This window comes from Gallus gallus, chromosome 5, assembly GCF_016699485.2.
Source record: "Gallus gallus isolate bGalGal1 chromosome 5, bGalGal1.mat.broiler.GRCg7b, whole genome shotgun sequence".
Taxonomy (NCBI): domain Eukaryota; kingdom Metazoa; phylum Chordata; class Aves; order Galliformes; family Phasianidae; genus Gallus; species Gallus gallus.
Genome location: NC_052536.1, coordinates 39,107,647 through 39,126,469, shown reverse-complemented (window position 1 = coordinate 39,126,469; position 18,823 = coordinate 39,107,647). Strand labels below are relative to the sequence as shown.

The window sequence follows — 18,823 nt, the reverse complement described above, 5'->3', positions numbered from 1 at the left end:
TTCAGTGGTTTCTAAGATACACTGTTCGGGTGGTTAAAGAAACAGTAATGGACAAGAGAACTGTGGCTTTTATTGCCTGTTCTCCTCCAACCCTCTCTCTCTCTCCATGCTTCTGCTTATTCAACTGTAGAACAAGGAAAACAAATAATTAACCTTCTTACCGGATGGATGTGAAGCTGAATGATAGTGCTTTGTATTCATTGTGTTTTGCTTTCAGGACACTTTCTAAGTGTCAATGCAGCAGCCTCCTTGGGCAGCAGTGAAGAGCTTTTGTCCCCACTCGACCGCCACAGAGGCGGAGATGCAAAGGCCTGGACAATTCACAGGGGAAGCCAGTCAAAGCACAGCACCCACCTGTCCCTTCAAAGGCCGCTCCATTAAGCACAAAGCTACTTAGGAACATACTCGAAGCATTTACAAGACACTTCTCAGGACAGTAGATCTGTGGGATGTCAAAACATGACAGATGCGCTGTTGATGACAAAGTATTTTTCTGGAGAATAGCAGACAGAATGGTCTGGAAACAGCATAAGAGAGAAAAGCAACCACTCAAAAGAGTGGCAGTGATAATTCAGCATCTCTTTAAAAAAAAAATCTGCTGAGAAATGACCAACAGGAAATCCCAACAAATAGAACTGTAATGAGCTCAGGGCCGGAAAGAAGGGAATCAGTGTCTATCCACTGAGCACATCAATAGGAAAACTTGTAAAGAGGTTTCAAGCTCTCAAATCAGTCAGATGGGAGAAGAGTCAGAGAAAGTGAGTCCTGAAATAAATTTCTTTTCAGTTATTTTTGGTAAAGGAGACAAAAAGGAGGGAGGTTGGTACATTGGAAAGCCGACAAAAATCATTATTCTCTATAAATTGCTTTGACATTGTATAGGCAGTGACCTTCACAGCGCTACCAGTTTAATGGCATTTACTTCAGCAGTAGCTGATTTCACTATTAAACAGGGATGCATAGCACACGATTACACAACTAAATCACTCCTGTAAATATTTAATATGATTGCTTTTCTTTTTTCCCTGTTAACAAATCAGTATCAAAAGCAGAGCACACAGTAGAAAACATTTATTTATTCTATACTGGAAAAAGCTTAGTGCTCACGCGTTTTATCTATCTAGTTCTCCAAATGACTTTGACACTTGAAAGCCCTTGTGATAAAAACAGTCTGTAGGAAGGCAATTTTGCAACCATTTAAGAACTGATTTCATGCACTGATCAACATTTACCAACATTTACCAACATTTGCCTGATAGAACAGCACAAAGTTTAACTGAGTAGATTGATAGTAAATACCTGAAAAAGAAAGCAAGTAAGAAAGTACACTAGGCTAAATAGAGGTAATTCAGGAGACAAAAAAACAACCTAGATATTATCCACTATTAAAAAAATTACAATACAGTGTTCAGAAAATAAAAGAGAACTGCCACCAATAGAAAGAAACACAGAAATCATACTTCTGGCTGACAATACAGTAAGTGCATCCACCTTGTAATATATTTACTCTATTATGGACACAGTGCAGCACAGCAGGAAATGAGGTGTCCACAGATTTCTCTTAAAATACATCTGTATTAAAGATGGAGTCAATAGGTAGAACAAATAAAGTAAAAGAACATAGTAAAGCAAAAATCACTAATGATGCCTCCCGTATCATATCTAGTAATGTAAAATTGACTGAGAAATTGAAACGGTAAGTCTGGAATTGAGGACATTAGGCAAGTCATTTTTAAAGAGAGCCCTACGGTTTGGTTTGTACATTCTAATTTTTCCAACTTCAGGAAAATAATTTTTTCACAGTCTGGCATAAATGGCCTTCCACATAGTAATAAAAGTGATGCTCTGATCAAACTGCTGATGATAAATGCCAGAAAGTGTTCTTTACAGAAATATTCCAGGAAACAGATGAGTCTCTTCAGCAATCTCACAACAGAGGAAAGATAAATCAATGGATATTTAGGAACTGAATGAAAATAATAATTGGTAACCTCAGGGACAAAAAACAGATTCTGAGAGCAGCTCGCCTACAGACTTTGAGACTCTTTTTGGAGAAAGACTATATCACAAATGAACACGTGTAATTGAAAGCGGTCAGACAGATGTGCTACTGGGATGGTGCAGACAGTCAGTCCTGCAAGGCAATGGCGCTTGAGACGTGTGTGCCCTTTGTCAGAGCTGGGAAATGCAAATGCACAGCAATGCAAGGTGCTGCTCTGGGTTTTGTAAAAGCTTGCAACATCTCTAATGCAGAGCTGAGCGAGACCCTGTAATCCCCATGCCATGATACAGCAGCGTGCTTTCCCCAGACAGGACAAGCCAACAGCTATGAAAGATCCTTTTATCAACATTCACAAGGCTGGAAAATAACTGTTCACAGTTTGATTCCCGACGTTACTGAGTGAAGCAGGAATTGCTCAGAGAACTGGCAGCTGAATACACATGTAAAAAGACAAAGGTTCTTCAGTGATATTTATTCTAGCCAAGTTTTAATATTTCAGGGCTTATAGCAACAAACTCTTTACATAATCAGCTGTAATTGTCTGATCCCAGCTGGTGATCAGCACATTCTTCATCAACCTGGTCATTATTAATACACCAGTAATTAGGGGGAATAAAGGTGTGTGCTTCATAACACTAGCTTAATACAATTCTGCTTTACCTAACAAGTCCACAGATCCTTTTAAAACACAATTACTTTAACATTCAAATTACACATTTTTGTTACCACACTAACAACTAACAATCACAGATCCGTATGATTTTAAAACAAATACTGAAATGTTTTTTTTGAGTCTTCAGTAAAAAGAATTTGTTCAATTAAAAGGAACCTTGTTTTGCTTTAGAAACAATCTGACCCTTAAGCAGCTCCCCAATCAAACTGATTTGAGAGAAAAGCTCTATTAAAATGCATGCAATTGACAGAATCAAATCGTAAACACTTACCTACATATATTCTTCTTGCTCTACTGTAGGAGAGAAAGTGATATCTCAGGCACCACGGTGTGGTACTGCTTGGCAAATGCTGCTGACTTTTTTTAATGGTGACAACTATGTACACAAATTCTCAAAGTAGCAGTTCTGCTTTCCCCATACAGCAGTGCTGGTAAAGGACCATTTCTATCAAAGGCTTTGCAGTCTTTAACTTTAACAAGAGCAGAAATATGGTCATCATTTAGCGAGAATGATCCATAACCCCTCAGGTTATTGTCAGAACAGCCTCAGAACCAGATTCTTCCCTGAACTACTGCTTTTACATCAGAGCAATTCCCCTCCTTCAATATCAGTTATATCACAATAAAAGCTTGCAATGCAATAAAGAATATGGCTCCTAAACACCATTACACCAAACCCCTTGGTGTATAAAGCATATAGGATGAGACCAACATCTTATAGAAAATACTACTAAAACATAAACCGTGGACTTTGTCCTTGCTTGTACACAGAACGTTCCTGGGTACAACACACCTATCATTTCCACGTGTTTCACTGGCCGCTTAGGGAACACAGTACCTTCAGCAAATCAACTTGCAGGATAAGTTGCGTGTAGCATAAACTTCCAAACAAAGCTGCCTCTAAAACAAATGAATACACTACAACCTGCGAGTGCTGGATTCACACCAATTCTTTGGTCTATGTGGTAGTATTTTTCTCTTCCCTTGTTTATTAATCTATCAATATCAAGGCTTCCAAAACAAAAGTGGAAATGAAAGCCAGCAGTGGAAGGAGCTCTAAATCCAAGAGGTGAGCATGGCCAAACAAAGGCAAGGTGCTGGGTGTCACAAATCCATCAACACATGGAAAGGGTGCAACAGAGTCAAAAAACAGACTTTGCTGCTGTTGTTGTTAGACATGTTGGAAATCACACATTAGACGTGACTTAACGGAGACAGAAGATACTGCATCAGTTAAATCAGATGGTTTGAGAAAGCATGACATTCTTCTCATAAATAGTTTTGCTGCCATTTGTATGGTATGTTATCCGCTAATCTCTAGTCAAAATATTTACTAGCTGCTAAAGCACTGCACGTAACACTGCTGTTTCTAAATGATTACTCCTGAGGTGTAAGATCCAGCTTACAGAGCACACATTTTCAGAACTGTTCAATACCATAAGGTTGTCACCATAGTCCACAAAAGGCCACGAGCATTAAAAGGGAAAACTCCACTCTTTCACTGGATTTTCTATTTTTACAGCGCCGTCTGATGTGTGTGACAGGGGTCTATTTCCTACTTTGCCGCATTACCATAAAGGCAAGGAAATAAGCTATTACCTACCGTCGCTCCTCCCAAACATTATCGCAGAGAATTATGCATTCGCAAAATAGCATTAACTATGAGAATTAGAGTCCATTTAAACTGCAGCTGTTCCTTCATTCCTAAATAGGTTCCTTAGATCAAAACTTGTCCCTGACTGGTCTCATTATAAAATATCCCTTTCAACTGGAAGAAGAAAAGTACACACACGTATATTTATTATTATTATTTTAAAAGCACGTTTTACAGATAACACAGGGAATGAATGTTATTACTACCAAGTAAGTAATGTTAAAATAAAGCATTTTTTCTAAAAATACAGTGGAGTTTTTATCTTCCAGAATTGTGAATTTAAATTTTGACTTCAAATCATTTCTGGCAAAAGAAACAAATGCAATTTTTATTTTTTTTTATTTCTAGTCCACTTCATTTTCAGACCTCATTTATTTCAGGAAAATGTTTTCCTTTTTAATTGTAATGATAATACTAACCCTGATGGAACGACTTTGTTTTAAATACAAAATCTAAATCCTGTATATGCTGCGCATGCTGGTGTTTCTTTCAGTTCTAAACCCATACCCCGGAAAAACCCACAAAGCTACACTCTGCTACTGTCAAAGCAAATTGCTTATTATGTTTCATTTCCCTCTCTGCTTTTTTGCCTTTTTGTTATTGTCCATTGAGAAGACTCCAATTTGCAGGGAAAAGCCACTCTCAAACCTAAACTGAAAATCTTAAATGCCAGGAAAAGGCACAATGTCTCTTTAAGAGTCAACAGTAAATTAACTTGCCCATAAGAGTGCAATAATTAGCAGTTAGTAGCTTATTAAAAGGATGGCAAAGGCCAAGTTGCCATCTGGGATCTCCAGTTTCTTGTGATTGTTATTATGTCAAGATGTGCAACTTGCATTAGCTTTCATGTCACCGTGCTTGTCCTTACTTTACATGCAAATTTCAATGAAAGATACAGCACTTTAAAAATCAGGCGTCCATCAAAAGCACTATTAGGCTGGCTTTTACAAAGCATATGGCCTGTTTTGCTGCCTCTGCATCTCTACACACCACTGAATGCCTCTGATTTAAAAAAAAAGGGAGAGAGGGGAAAAAGAAAAAAGCCTTTCAATGATATCAATTAAATATTCTCTTAGGGCAGAGTGAAACCTGAGCCCCATCAAAAACAGAAGACTACACCACAGCACAAGAGGACAATATTTTAGCTCCTGTTTACACACAATACAACAATGCCTTTAACTCTCCCAGGAATCATTCTTCTTAATAAAAATGAAAGCCAATGTAGAATCAGCTGTTTATTCACGCACTGGAAACACACAGGCTTGAAATAAGGCAGCGAGAAAGAAAAATAAATAACCTACAAACTACAGCGTACTTAACACGTTTTAAAATATTTTATGCATACGCATTATTTGTAAGCACAAATATGCCATATGCCCAAACAAAATAATTTACCAAAAATGTTCTATTGCAGACATATCCTAAAGTGTCGTTTTATTTGTTTGCCTTCATAAACCTGTTAAGAAGAGGTGTAAAAAGAAGAATGTCTGTAATAGATTTATTCCCTTCCCTTAGCTAATACTCAACATTTTAGTGACTTTATTCACCAAAGTCCTGAATTTTCATAAATCCTGGAATATACAGAAATAGAATGAATTCCTTGCTGAACTGTTCCCCAGTATGAAATTCATCAACCATCAATCATCTCTAATTACACCTAGAGGAATTAGAATGCATGGGTTTTCTTCCTCAAAGAAAACGTGAAACAAGCAGCAAAGCTTTGCTTACAAAAAATTATTCTAGAAGAATGAGGTGTACACGTAAGAGGCCTTGGATCTGTCAATAAGGTTTTATGGATTGGCTATTTGCTAGCCATGAAATAAAATGCTTTATTTCTCAAAGAATGATTAAAGTTGATCTTAAAACTGAAAGTTGTCATCCTTATAAGAATGCAGGAATTTTTATTTTCAAGAGGAAAACAAACCCCAAATTATACACCCTGAAAGTGTTAAAGGACTATAAGTGTAGAAACCAAAAACAAATAATATTTGAATTTAAAACCCTCATATTAAGATATTTTAGAGGGTAAACAGAGCTTAAGAACCACTGCCAAGGCTGGCAAGATGAATGTAGTGTTGTTTTTTCCCTTGTATAATTAGATATTCATAGAGCACAAATGATTTAATTTGTTACTGATGTTTCCCTTGAAAATTTGCATAAACCCTTGGCCACTCATATGGACTTTTCACATCACTCTAAAATACTAATGGTATTACTGACAAGGAGCTTGAAATTATTTTCCAGACCAGTAAAGGCCAGTTCTTTCCTTCTATCCAAGTCCACAAACATGATTTCATTTTTTCTGCGCCATTTCTTCCTGATCAATATTATTGAGCAATTCAAAGAGATTACAGCTTCACGCTGTTCACTGAGAGCAATGCTGAACATTACAAGACTTGAAAGACTTGGGCTAACAGTACTTAGGGCCAAAAGAGAATCTGATCTGGAAATGCTGAGTACTAAATGGGGAACTTGACAGTAACCTGTGGTCTACACAACATGCAACAAAAATACCCCATCCAGGAACCATACAAGTACTTTATCATTTATCTTTGAGAAGAAAGAAAAAATATGGAGAAAAAACCTGCTGTGTTGAAAAATCAGCATGTGGCCACACAGTTTGTCATCCTGAGCACAGTTAGTGATGGCAGGAAGGACTCAGAGCTTTAGGGCAGAACCTGCAGGCTGAGCAGGTGTCCTGGGCACTCCCAGCAACCAGTGCACCTCACTGTCATTCTTTGTTTGAGGGGACAGTGGGCACATTTTGAGCATTTGGGGAAATCTTGGCTCTCTAAGTGCACTGCTATTTCACAATTTCCTTCAATAAGACACAGGAATTTATTGACTAGCTGAAATTCATTCCCAAGAGAGCAACAGCATGGAAGTGCAGTGTCCCATCAGGAATATTGTCAATTTCCTTTGGAGGCACCAACCTCAGTAGAAGCAAGATTCAAACCAGAGGTGATAAAACAAAAAACACTACATATATATGAAAAAGATAAAGGGTAACAAAAGCACAAATTATAATTTATTTAACAAAGGCTGTCAAGAGAGCAAATGATATGGAAGAACATGACTATACATTACCTCTACTTCAATAGCAAATTACAGCTGGATATTTTCTATCTCCTTTGGTACCATTTTCTTGTTAGGGACTGTTAGAGAAATAAGCTCAATATAATTGTTCCTTAGTTATCAGTTTCCCTTTCAGAAGAATAGCTGCATTCAGCAGTTCACACCAAACTAAATAAAAGTCCTTACTGACCATCATTTACTTCATCTCTGTGACCAGTTTCATACACTTCATAAAAACACAAACAGTGCACATAAATTTTAATGCAAACTCAATATAAGTGGTGCATAGATGCTTTTCTTTATTCAGTGCCACTAGCCATTACCCTAAAATACGTGCAACTTCATCCTCTTCAGCTTCTCAAGAACTTACTAAAAATATCTCCAGAATTTTTTTTTAAATGATGGATGCAAAAGAAGCCTATTTACTAGAGTGGAAGCAATTAATGAAAGATTCATTGCAAACAATGAATGCAAAGTCACAGGCTGCTACACCTTGTGAAGAGGTATTATGAAATCAAATACATCGTACCTTTTGGCCACGCACACGGCATGAGACACAGTGGCTGCCAGTTTCTGCTAGCAACTACAAGAATGCCAAAAAATATGAACCTTCCAGCTACAATCACTGTGGCATCTGGTACCACTTTCTCTGTGAGCTGAAGGCCACGTGTGGGTTCAAAATTACACAGCTTGAGTCCTCTGAAGGTAATATCATTTGTCACACAGAGTGATGGTTCTCTGATGAAGTCACTTGCTATAAGTAGAGCTAAAAATTACACATAGCTGGGAACAGAAACAATATTTTCATTTAATGACTCAATAAATTGTTTCAGCACATACGAATTAATTGCAGACTATAAATTATAATCCTCATTCATACAATCTCATGTGGGAGTTTTCCTTAAGACTTTTCATTTAGTCCTGCACACTGTCCTGCAGCATAAATGCCACCTGAGAAAAGAAACATAAGCTGACATCACATTGTACACAACTTGTCCTAACCTACACACCCCTCAAATTGCACTAAGCCATGTCAGCTAACTCAATTATTGGCAGCTGTGTTGAGTCACAGTAACATTTTGTATGGTGTGCTTACAGCTTTAGGTTTTCATATACTTTTTTTTTTTTACAGAGTGTATATGTGATTTGATGTTCACCTCTTGCTAAGAAGATGGCTTTGAGTACAGCTTACATATTATCCTTTGAAAAAATATTCCAGTAATTTATTTCATATCTTTCCTACCAAACATTGAAATGGGGTAGAAAAGATATGAAATAAATTAGTGGAACATTTTTTCAACTTCAAACAAAACAAATAATATTAATTTTGTGAAGTACTCCATCACGAAGAATCCAGCAACGCAAACCTGTTACAAGAGGGCAAATCCTCATAAAGAGAAAAAACATGAAGATAAAGTGTTTAATAAGTCATGGTGCTCCCCAGAATTCAGCTATGGAGGGAGTAGCAATCACTGGGAAGAGAATCCTACTGCCTCAAAGGAAGTTAATATGAAAAAAATCCTCTGAGCTGCCGTATCCTCCAAAATTTATCATAGTAGAATTAGTCACTTCATCCTCCAGTGTCCTACTGGCATGGACACAACCAACATCCTCCAATGTGTTCAGATCTTGCTGATAGATAGATCAGACTCTTCAGCAGTATATTAGTTGAAGATGAGTAAGCCTCAGCATAATAAAAACCTTTTAATCTCTCGATCTTATTGGAAAGTAGGATGAAGAAATGGATTTTATCCTAGCAGCAGTGCTTGTAATTTATCAATTAATCTTCTCCCTTCCCTCCCTCCACTCCAACTGGAGACCCACAGCAGGCTTACAGCATTTTGCATTTTTGACAGCTTTGATTAAGGATGGATGACTGCCCTCTGCTTGCTTGAGATGGGTGTGAAATGCTGAAAAGCAAGTCTGGAGCCCCACAGCAGCCTTTCCACTTCATGCACTGTGCTGTACTGAGCTGCAGAGCAAACAGGCCCTCTCCGTTTAGCAACGCTGATCATACCTGTCTATTCTGCTGCTCTTTGCAACTCAATTCTTCCTTTAAAAAAAACACCTTTTTGCTAGCAAGGAGAGGGAAATAAAGCAGAGATAGGGAAGTGATAGCCCCAAAGACCTCCATGGTTGAAGAGTACTTGACAAAAGTGGGTCCTGCTTCCACCCACACCAGCGTCAAAATTCCCAGCAGAGTCACCAGTACCAGCTCATGGGCCCTGCCTCCATCTAACTGAAGCGACTCTCTCACTTTGCCCCAGCACCATTAGTTGCAGACGGCCTGACAGCACACAGCCTGCACACCAGCGTGAGCAGGCAGGAAATAATCTCTCTGAAAAAGGCCTCAAAAGCATTCATCTTAATAATAATTTCTTCCATAATACCAAGCAAAGTGGTTTTTAAAGCAACAGCATTACATTACAAGATGATCCATGTTCATAAAAATATAATTTGTCCATTGACAAACATTTTACAAGCAATGAAGTCTTAGAAAGAATACAATCTCTACCTTTACTTCTACCTACAGACAGGAAGGTGCACATCCAGTTAAGAGGAGGAACAAGAGAGGTGTCCATCATGGAGTAGGCAAAAGAGAAGAAAGAAGCATAAAAAACAATTATATCACTATATCACTGGCCATACGTATGAAAACAAGAAAATGAATATATTTATGCAGCAACCAAACCCAACAAAACAGAATCATAAGGGAAAAACAAGAAACACGCCACAACTATAGCACAAAGCAAGGCTTAAACAAGTGACAGCAAAACCAGCAACTGCCTGGTTAAGCCCTTTGGCTTTAATTTGATTTTCTACTGAGAAATGCAAACCTCTCATGCAATAGCACGGCAGTGATATGCCTCATTCCACATCAAATTCAAAACAGCAAGGGAAACGACAGAATAGGACAGACAAAAATAAATCTCGTGATAATATATCCGCTAAACACATTTCACCTACCAAAGCTAATGTGTTTGTATGTAATGTTGACATTGCATATTTACACACATATATACATTTACATATTTCATACCCATCCTTTTTTGTTTTTTAGTAGAGAGTAAATATTGATTGCGGAATATTTGTGAGTTGGTTGGCAAGAGAATCCACTGTTCTCTGACAGATCATGGATAAATAAGGGTTGTTTCTTGACTAAGCACTATCACCCAGCCATGAGTACAGTTGAACAGTAAGAGCTCACAGAAGTAGCTCATTGCTTCCCAGAGCTTAGCCAGATGTTTCACGTGGCAAGTACCACAGTCTTGACACCCAGTCCCAAAGAGCCTAATTTCCTACCACATGGGAATGCTAACTCACTGAACATTGAGTTCCAGCTTCATTTCTGTTTCTTAAGCTTTAATAACCTCATAGGAGACATCTGCCTTGAACTACAGAATAAAAACTGTATATGTCCTCACTATCTCTTATGTTTCATTGAGATATTACGTCCCTTTAATTCAAGTAACTACTGTTGAGTCTTTACAGGCATTGTGTTCATTGGATATGGCAAAAAAATGCAATTCTGTACATTTAGTCCAGAAAAGCCTCATTGGGCTTCAGAAGCAGCATTCCCATTTTCTCTCCATGGAGTGGAGAGAGACAGAGTGGTCTTTCTAGCACAGTGTGTGTTTGGAGAACAAGTCTCCCTGTCCTGCTCTCGTGTCTCTCTCCTCACACACCTCGACTACGACTTCAACAATCTGACAGGTGCATTCACAAGATCAGAATGCATCGCCAGTGCTGCAAACTCCTCCCTGCATACCTGTGTGAGCAAGATGCTGATACTGCCAAAGAAAACAGAATCACCCCTTTTTTGCCTCACTTTGCTCATCAGCTTCTTGCTCCACAGCTCACTATTGCAAAAGGGACTAATGATGCCATCATGTCACAACAAATAGATTCCTAACACAATCCAGTCTGAAATATTAAAACATGAACTCTGATGCAGGCATAGATCCCATTTGTAGCCCAGGCTGGGGCTAGCCCTGTTCTTTTTCTAAACCTTTTTACTCTGTGCATATTTATTTTAAATTGCAGATACAGGATTTACAGGCCATTATAAGCAATTTTCCTCAGGATTCATAATGAAGTAGGATCATGCCACGAAGGCTATTAACATTTTTTTTTTGTAATAATTGCACTCTTAAAGACCAACGTTGAGGTTTACATTTACCAAGAAGGAGTGGGAGTCATTACAGCTGGCACAAGAAATAAATGGGAACTCAGGTGGTCTGCATGGAGGGAGAAAACAGCCTTCCTTATTGTCGCCAGAATCATTTCACGCTCCCTAGACTCTCAGTCCTGGGTCCCAGGCTGACAAGAAGCCACAATTCCCAGGCAAAAATGCAAATGATTTGACTGGCACCCAGCAAGTCCGGCTCCTTTTATCATGCAAAGCTGAGCTTAAAGAAGCACAAAGCTCTTTTCACGAGTGACTGAAACAAAGAGAAAGTAGAAGGACATACCTTGTTCACTCATCATGAGGTGTGAGAGGCCTTTGAAAGAGAGAGAGAAGAAAAAGAGAAAGTAAGAAAAAAGGAACAAAACAGAGAAGAGGCAGCTATATATGTATACACACACACAGTTTGCTGTCCAGTACGTCTCAGATTGGAGCTCACATACTTGATCTAGATCAAGTATGGGTGTAGCACACAGGGCACACACGTATTCAGGTGCTGCTTTCCATACTGCACAGGAAAGCTTCCAATCACAGGTAGAAAAAGTGGGCTGTCATTTGCAGAATGGTATCTGAGGCTCATCACATTCACTGGGGAGCAACTCCAGAGGCACTGCACACCCATATGGCTACATGTACTGGAAGACCCCAGGGCTTCGGTGGAGCTCCAACAGGGAGCATTGACTTCTGTGGAACTGCAGAAATAAACTTCCTTCTAGTGAAGATCTGAAATTCAAAGCTGCAGTGGTCAGTGAAAGGAAAGCCGTGGTTCAACTACTTCTGCCTCAGAGGAAACATCTGGGCTGAATATATTTACATACAAAGCTAGACTCAGAGCCATTGCATTCATGAATAACATGTATTCTTAGGAGCAGATCAACACTCCTCGCACACACCAGTACACCAGATCTGGTAAGGACTAGTACAAGGTTAGATGTACTACATTTAATACATTTTCTGTTAAGAACCGAGGATGCAACTTCTGAGCTCTATAGCTGAAAGCTACTCCAGTTTAACAATTTAAGGTAAAGCCAGGATGCAGCACAGCTCTCACAGGTGATGGTCACTGCCTGCTCTGTAGATGGGTCTATGGTAGTCTCTGGGTTAACTGAATCTCCACTGATTCTTTCTGACAAACCTCATTTGTCCCAATTACAGTTTCCAGCCCCAGTTTTCAAATATGCTTACTGTACTGCTGTATTTTTTACAAATATCCTTTAGACATTATTAGAAACATGCTCTTCCATCAAACACCAGACGACCTACCCATTAACTATGTGGTACATTACTCATGGGACGAACATATACAAAAATCAAGTCCTATCAACTGGAGCCATGATTGACACCTCCCACACATGGTTCCCTGACCTCCTCCTGAGCTTGATTCCTCTTCTACATCTCCTACCTCATGCAGCACTTAATATAGCAGAGATTTTAGTGCATGCATAGATATGCACACACGGCCAATCCCTCTCTGAAGTGAGTTTATTGACCAAACAAAGCTGTGACTTTTTTAATTTCATGGAGACTGAGAGGTCAAATGAATTTATTAGAATGAAATTTTTCAACAAGCAGCATGCTGAGTTTGAATTTGTTTATCTCTTCTTTGTATTTTTTTTTCCTTATGCATTTGTTGGAGAAATCTAAAATCCAGATCATCCCAAGAGTATGTTCACCCACAGAGAACTCCAAGCCAGATAAGGGGATTTATAATTGTACAGTCTAAGGAATGCAAATATCTTAACATTCTTGAAGATTATTGTGGATTTAGAAAAATAATCAGAAACACAACATAGCTTTAGATGTTTTCTAGTTTAGTTTTAGCTATAAATAAACATAGCAGATTTGATATTGTAGGATGTATTTCTGCTCTACATTACAAGATATAATTTCAGTGATTAGTATTTCTGCGCTAAGAGGGTAGGTTGTATGTGTGTCTGTATTTATGGACACTGAGCCCATCATTCTTGAAAGGCAAATCTTAGCCCTACCCAACTGGGTGCTTGAAAGTTATACAAAAGTCACTGTAAAAGGCCAAGAGAAGACAAGAGTATAATTTGTTAGGACGAACAAAGCACAGAGGTCCAGTAGCAATGGTGTCCAGCTGGGGACAAGGGACAGTGACAAAGAGAAACCTCCAGAGAGTAGATGGCAGAAGCCTGCACTAAGCACTCTGAATCACACCTTAAGTGTGACCTCTTTCTCTCTGAAGAAGCCAAGAGGAGCTATAAAAATCCCCAAATGCCAGGAATTTCAATATCATCTCTGCTCCCATCCTCAGAAAGCCAGTGCTGTGTGCCCCTTCTGCCAGGCCCGTCAGCCACACACAGTCCAAAGTCCTTCACCTGTAGCCCAGGGTCAAGAGCATTACCCAAACACACTCACCCTTTTGGCCCCCAGCAAGGATTTGGTGTGAATGTCTGTGAGAGGAAGCCTCTCAGGGAAGCCTTCTGACCCTGCCTCTTGTCGAACAGGAACTACTGCAGCTGCAGCACCACACATCCTCGCCATCTTCTAGCACAAACTGGGCAACAGAAGCAAAGAGACTAGGGAAAAAATAAGGTGCCCCCAAAAAGTAAGGGTTTTTTTCCTTCTTAAAACAGGAAGGAAGAGGGGAGCAGGAAAAAAAAAGTATTAGCTCTTAATTTGTCCACTGATACAGATCCCTGTTTTAACTAACATTAACACCAAGAGAATTCCAGATTCATTGTTAAATATGATACTGTAATGAAACAATTTAACAACATTCCTCATCTGAAAACTTTCCTTCCTTGCACTGTAAAGCAGGTGTGGAAATGAGTGAATTTATCCCCAGTAAAATGTCCTTAACAACCAAAACCTTCAAATCTGGAGAGCTAAAATCTGTGTATGCATAACTCAAATTAGTCACAGTAAAATCAACACAGGAAACATGAACTGACATCATTGTTTCACCCTTACATCAGTCTCAAGATATGACAAGGTACTGAATTATTTTCATATCAGAAAAGTCTAAGTCATCTTCAGGTGGCATAGAATAGCACTTGTTGTACTATTAGGGCATCCAATAAATGCAAGGCATCTAAGGGGTGTGCAGACCTGAAAACTAGAGCAGATTTTGCCAGAACAGCGGGGACATCTATCACCATGCTATTTGAGCATCCACCATAAACCTAGAAAAGCACTCAGCCAACTCAGGACACTAAATGAACTCATCAGGCCCCAAAACATGTTATTTACACGTACAATTGCTGCTTGTGTCAACAGGCACCCCATTCCAGGATAATGCTGTACAAAATCTGAATTTTCTCCTAAATTTGGGTGAAACATGCACTGTTTCAGCCTTCCCTTTTAATCCTAGATTTTTTCCAACAAGAAGCCCCAGCTGAAGCCTTAGGACTGTAATCCAGCAGCACACAGCTGCGAAAAGGTTGAAACAGACTTGCATGAAGCACCATGGTCAAGAGCTGAGTTTTTTTCCTTAACAGATGTCATCATTCCTACAATAATCTATTGGCTACTTCCCAAGAAAAGTGATGGGCAGCAAGTTCTCTGGAAAAGGTTCAGGAAAACCACAGAACAGCAGTCTTACCCGCTGCAAAGAAACATAACATCAAAGCCAGGGAGCTGGTAACTTGCTATTTTTGAACTTCAGATGTTAACTACAATAACAACAAGCACATGGCTTCAGAGAGAGGCTCTCAACAGGTTTCTTAGATAATGATAAGCATCTGCTCATCATACAACTCTGCTCACTGGCCATGATCTATGCCTGCTACAACTGACTTTTCCTATTTAGGCTTGGGAGGTTTTTTTTTTTTTGATATTTCTTTAACCTACTACCAAATCAATATAATTTTCTTAAAGGTTAATATTAATCTCCCTTGATCTCAAAGCAATACTTCAAAGAACTACATGTAAAAAAAACCACAGTGAGCCATCTGCTTTCCATATCAAAATAGGAGAATTAAGTAGCTCTAATTGTATAAAGTATCAAGGGCCAATGCTGGATTCTTATGAAGCCAGAAGGACACTTTTAAAAGTAACTTCAGAGTACAATGCTATGAAAGAGCAATGTAATTAAGCAGCAGACATGTCTTTAAGAATTCACTAGAGGCAATCTGCAGAATGGAAGAGGGCATGAAGGAAACCTTGGAGCCAGTTTGAACTTCATCCGTCACTTCCCCTCAACACTGCATTTGGGTACTTAACATTTAAAATGGAAAAATAAAACCACAAAAACCTAAGAAGGTGGGGAGAGAACAAAGCACAGCTGACAGTGACAGCTGATTGCAGCAACAACAGAAGATGGACTCCCTCATCTAGTTAATTACAGCCTGTCCCATGATACTGGGCCCATGCTCTGGGAGCGAGCACGTGTGAGTGGGTGTGCATGCACTGCTGAATTGTTCTGTTAGGGTGGGCAGCCTCGAGATTTGCCTTGTAATGATGCTGCCAGATGAACAGCCCAAAAGCTCATAATAGAGGGAAAAGAGGCTGTCATGCAGCAGCAGCCAACTCTCCCCAGAGGCAGGCTTGTCCACATATGATGCTTTCCTGGGTACCAGTCTCCGTGACCCATTCAAATAGTAACAGGGCCAGATGCAGTATGCATCAGGCAGGGTATCATACGCCTGGCCCGGCACACACATGCAAGTCCCTTATGGAGTTGATGAAGAAAGAAATCATGCAAACCATGGCTTTTTCAAAAAAATAACATAACACATTCAATAAAAGAGAGCACTCTGATGAGTGATGGGCTCTGCTGTTCTTTACAATTCCTATCCTAGTTTCCTAGAACAAGTACTTGCTTAAGAAAGAAGCTTCTTTCCTCTCTGAACTTCCTACCTCATCTCCCTCAGCCGTTCCCTCTTCTAGTTAGAGAAGGAGAATTTCTTCCCTGGGGTATTTAGGATTAAATAAGCATCTTGAGGTTTTCTAAATCTCAAACAGCAAGGAGGCACCCCTAAGAGAACCCACATACCCAAACCTGTGCATTTCCAGCAAGGCCAAAAGATGGGACTCAGGATAAGGAGCAAAAGCCTTGAATGGAGTGATGTGAAGAAATGGCTAAAGAAGAAAAAGCATTCTAAGATGTAGTTCAAATCTTGTACCTTCTAGACAGGTCAGCTCCGCCAGGAGGATGACCTGATATGCTGGCTGCTGGCATGCACGACACCCATTTCATATAACTTACCAAGCAGCAGCACAGGCTGGGGAGCAGTCGTTTTTGTTTGATTCATCCATGAGGTGCTCAGCAGCCAAGGGGCCTGCAAGGAGCCAGCTGGGAGCACAGTTCCATTATTGTAGCTAGAGGCCTACTTCCAATCCAATTACACATAGCAGCTGTTCTAGCTCCAGTTTCCCATCCCCTTTGCTTTCCTTGCTATATAATTCCAGAATAGGTTTTGTCATTATCAGGGGTAGTAAATCAGCATGAGGGACACCAAGTTTGAGTGATCAAAAGAGAAATAGCATGAAATAGGAGCCAAAGAGAAAGTCGTTTATCCCATGATCCAAGCGCAGAAGTAGAGATCAAATCACATGGGGAGGGTTAGGAAGATATTGGTGTTTGCAAAGATGACCTCACGCAAAAGAGAACATATGCAGGAAGCAAGAGCTAAGGGTGAATGCATTTTCTGGACAGCAGATAAGATGTCTATCTGTGAAAATCAGAGCACCTGACCAAATAGGCATACAAGTAGGAAGGAAGTACTATTAAGCACAGAATGGAATTCCTCAGCTTAGAAATGAAATGCCTGACAACATATTGACATAAAACTTCCAAATAATAGAGAACAGGTGAACAGGGAAATTTCTTTCCCCCATTTGTCAGTAAACAAGGAGTAGGAGTCACTGAATGAAATTCTCAACTAACAGCTGTAACAAAAGGAACTACTTTCCACAGTTGCTTAATTAAACAACAGGCCACTGTAGAGGAAAAATATATAAGCAGACACAGCAAAAACTGGAAGTGCCCAAAGAAAACAGGTCATTTGATGACTGTAAATACACCATGATTCAGATGCAACATTGTCAGGTCAGAAAGTCCTTAGGGCAGTGACCACCAGAAACTATAAAGGTATACCAGAAAAAGAGCAATGCTAGCTTTGTTTCTTAAATTTGTTCCAGAGCATCAACTTTCAGAAAAAGAGGCTTCTGGACCTGAAATTCTTGTTCTGAACACAGTCATCACTACTGCTATTTTTTTGCAAATGGATATGCATAGAGCCGAAAAACATTAACATTTCAGTGCAAGAGAATCCTGTTTGTGGACAGTGTCTCTGCAAAGGATGTGCAAAACAAGAACAATGGTAGCATCTATGCGGAGCACATGCTGTTACAAAGAGGTTTTGACCACCTTTACAAATGGCATTGAAGGCATGGCACAGATGGCTTCTGCTGTTAGGTACCTAGTACCTTCTGCAAATAGGCTGCCACACAATTCACATATATTCATGCCCAAGAAGCAGAATTCACATTCAAGGAAGCAGAAAGCAGCATATAAGTACCACTTAAAACAGAGCCTGAAAGATTAAAAACCAGATTAAAAAAACTGCTAGTATGCTCATGCTGTCAAGGGCCTCTGCATTCTTACAGAAGACTTGCTCGGGCAAAGAAGGGCTGATTTCTCCTCAGGCCTCCAGCTAACTAGATCATTCCTACAGGGAATGTGTCCATTCAGTTCATTCCTACCACATACCTCTGTTTACTTTGAACAACTTCTCTGCACCTTGCAGGAACTGCATCCAGCAGAGACCTGTGCTGTGGTCCCCACTGCAGCCAGCCCCAGCCATCTTCTCCTACTGGAGGATTAGTTCTGACCAGTCTATTTGACAAGAATATTAATCCAGTTAATCAGGGTCTCTTTACAGCCGTTCTGCTGCCTGTGGGTAAACAGCTACCAGTAGATCATAAAATCCTTAATTTATCTTGCAAACTGCAAACGGTTAAAGCAACCATTTCAGCAGGACTCTGGGGCTCCATCCTCACAACTTGGGTAGCTGGATCGCAGGGTAGAGCTAAAAGCTCCATACAGCTGAGTAGAGGGAAGGTCTACAGTCAAACCCCCGGGACAGCCCAGGCACGTAGCAGTGCCTGCGTCCTTCCTAGGGGAGCTGAGCAGGTGGATTTGATGTCTAGGAGCAAGCAGCTACAGAGCCTTATAATTAGAGGTGGGAAACTGTCAGAATGAGAATGCACACAGATGACTGTGACAGTACATGGAAAAGAGCATCCAAGCGTGACTACAAAGCC

The 18,823-nt window shown here is 39.8% G+C and overlaps 1 protein-coding gene across 39 annotated transcripts in view; it reads right to left on the bottom strand.

The window, feature by feature from the left end:
• Positions 1-18,823, bottom strand: part of NRXN3 (neurexin 3) — a 941,045-nt gene that overhangs the window by 844,153 nt on the left and 78,069 nt on the right. For 32 of the 39 annotated variants that reach the window (XM_015287412.4, XM_040701017.2, XM_040701020.2 and 29 more), the window contains exons 4-5: positions 11,877-11,906; positions 9,920-9,931 (exon numbers count right to left, since the gene is read on the bottom strand). The exons of 1 other annotated variant lie outside the window; for it this stretch is intronic. In XM_015287412.4, the coding sequence (XP_015142898.2) occupies positions 9,920-9,931; positions 11,877-11,906 (42 nt within the window). Of the gene's footprint in view, positions 1-2,946; positions 2,981-9,919; positions 9,932-11,876; positions 11,907-18,823 lie in introns of those variants that run through there. 6 more of the 39 variants (XM_040701010.2, XM_025150758.3, XM_015287420.4 and 3 more) reach the window with 2 other exon arrangements.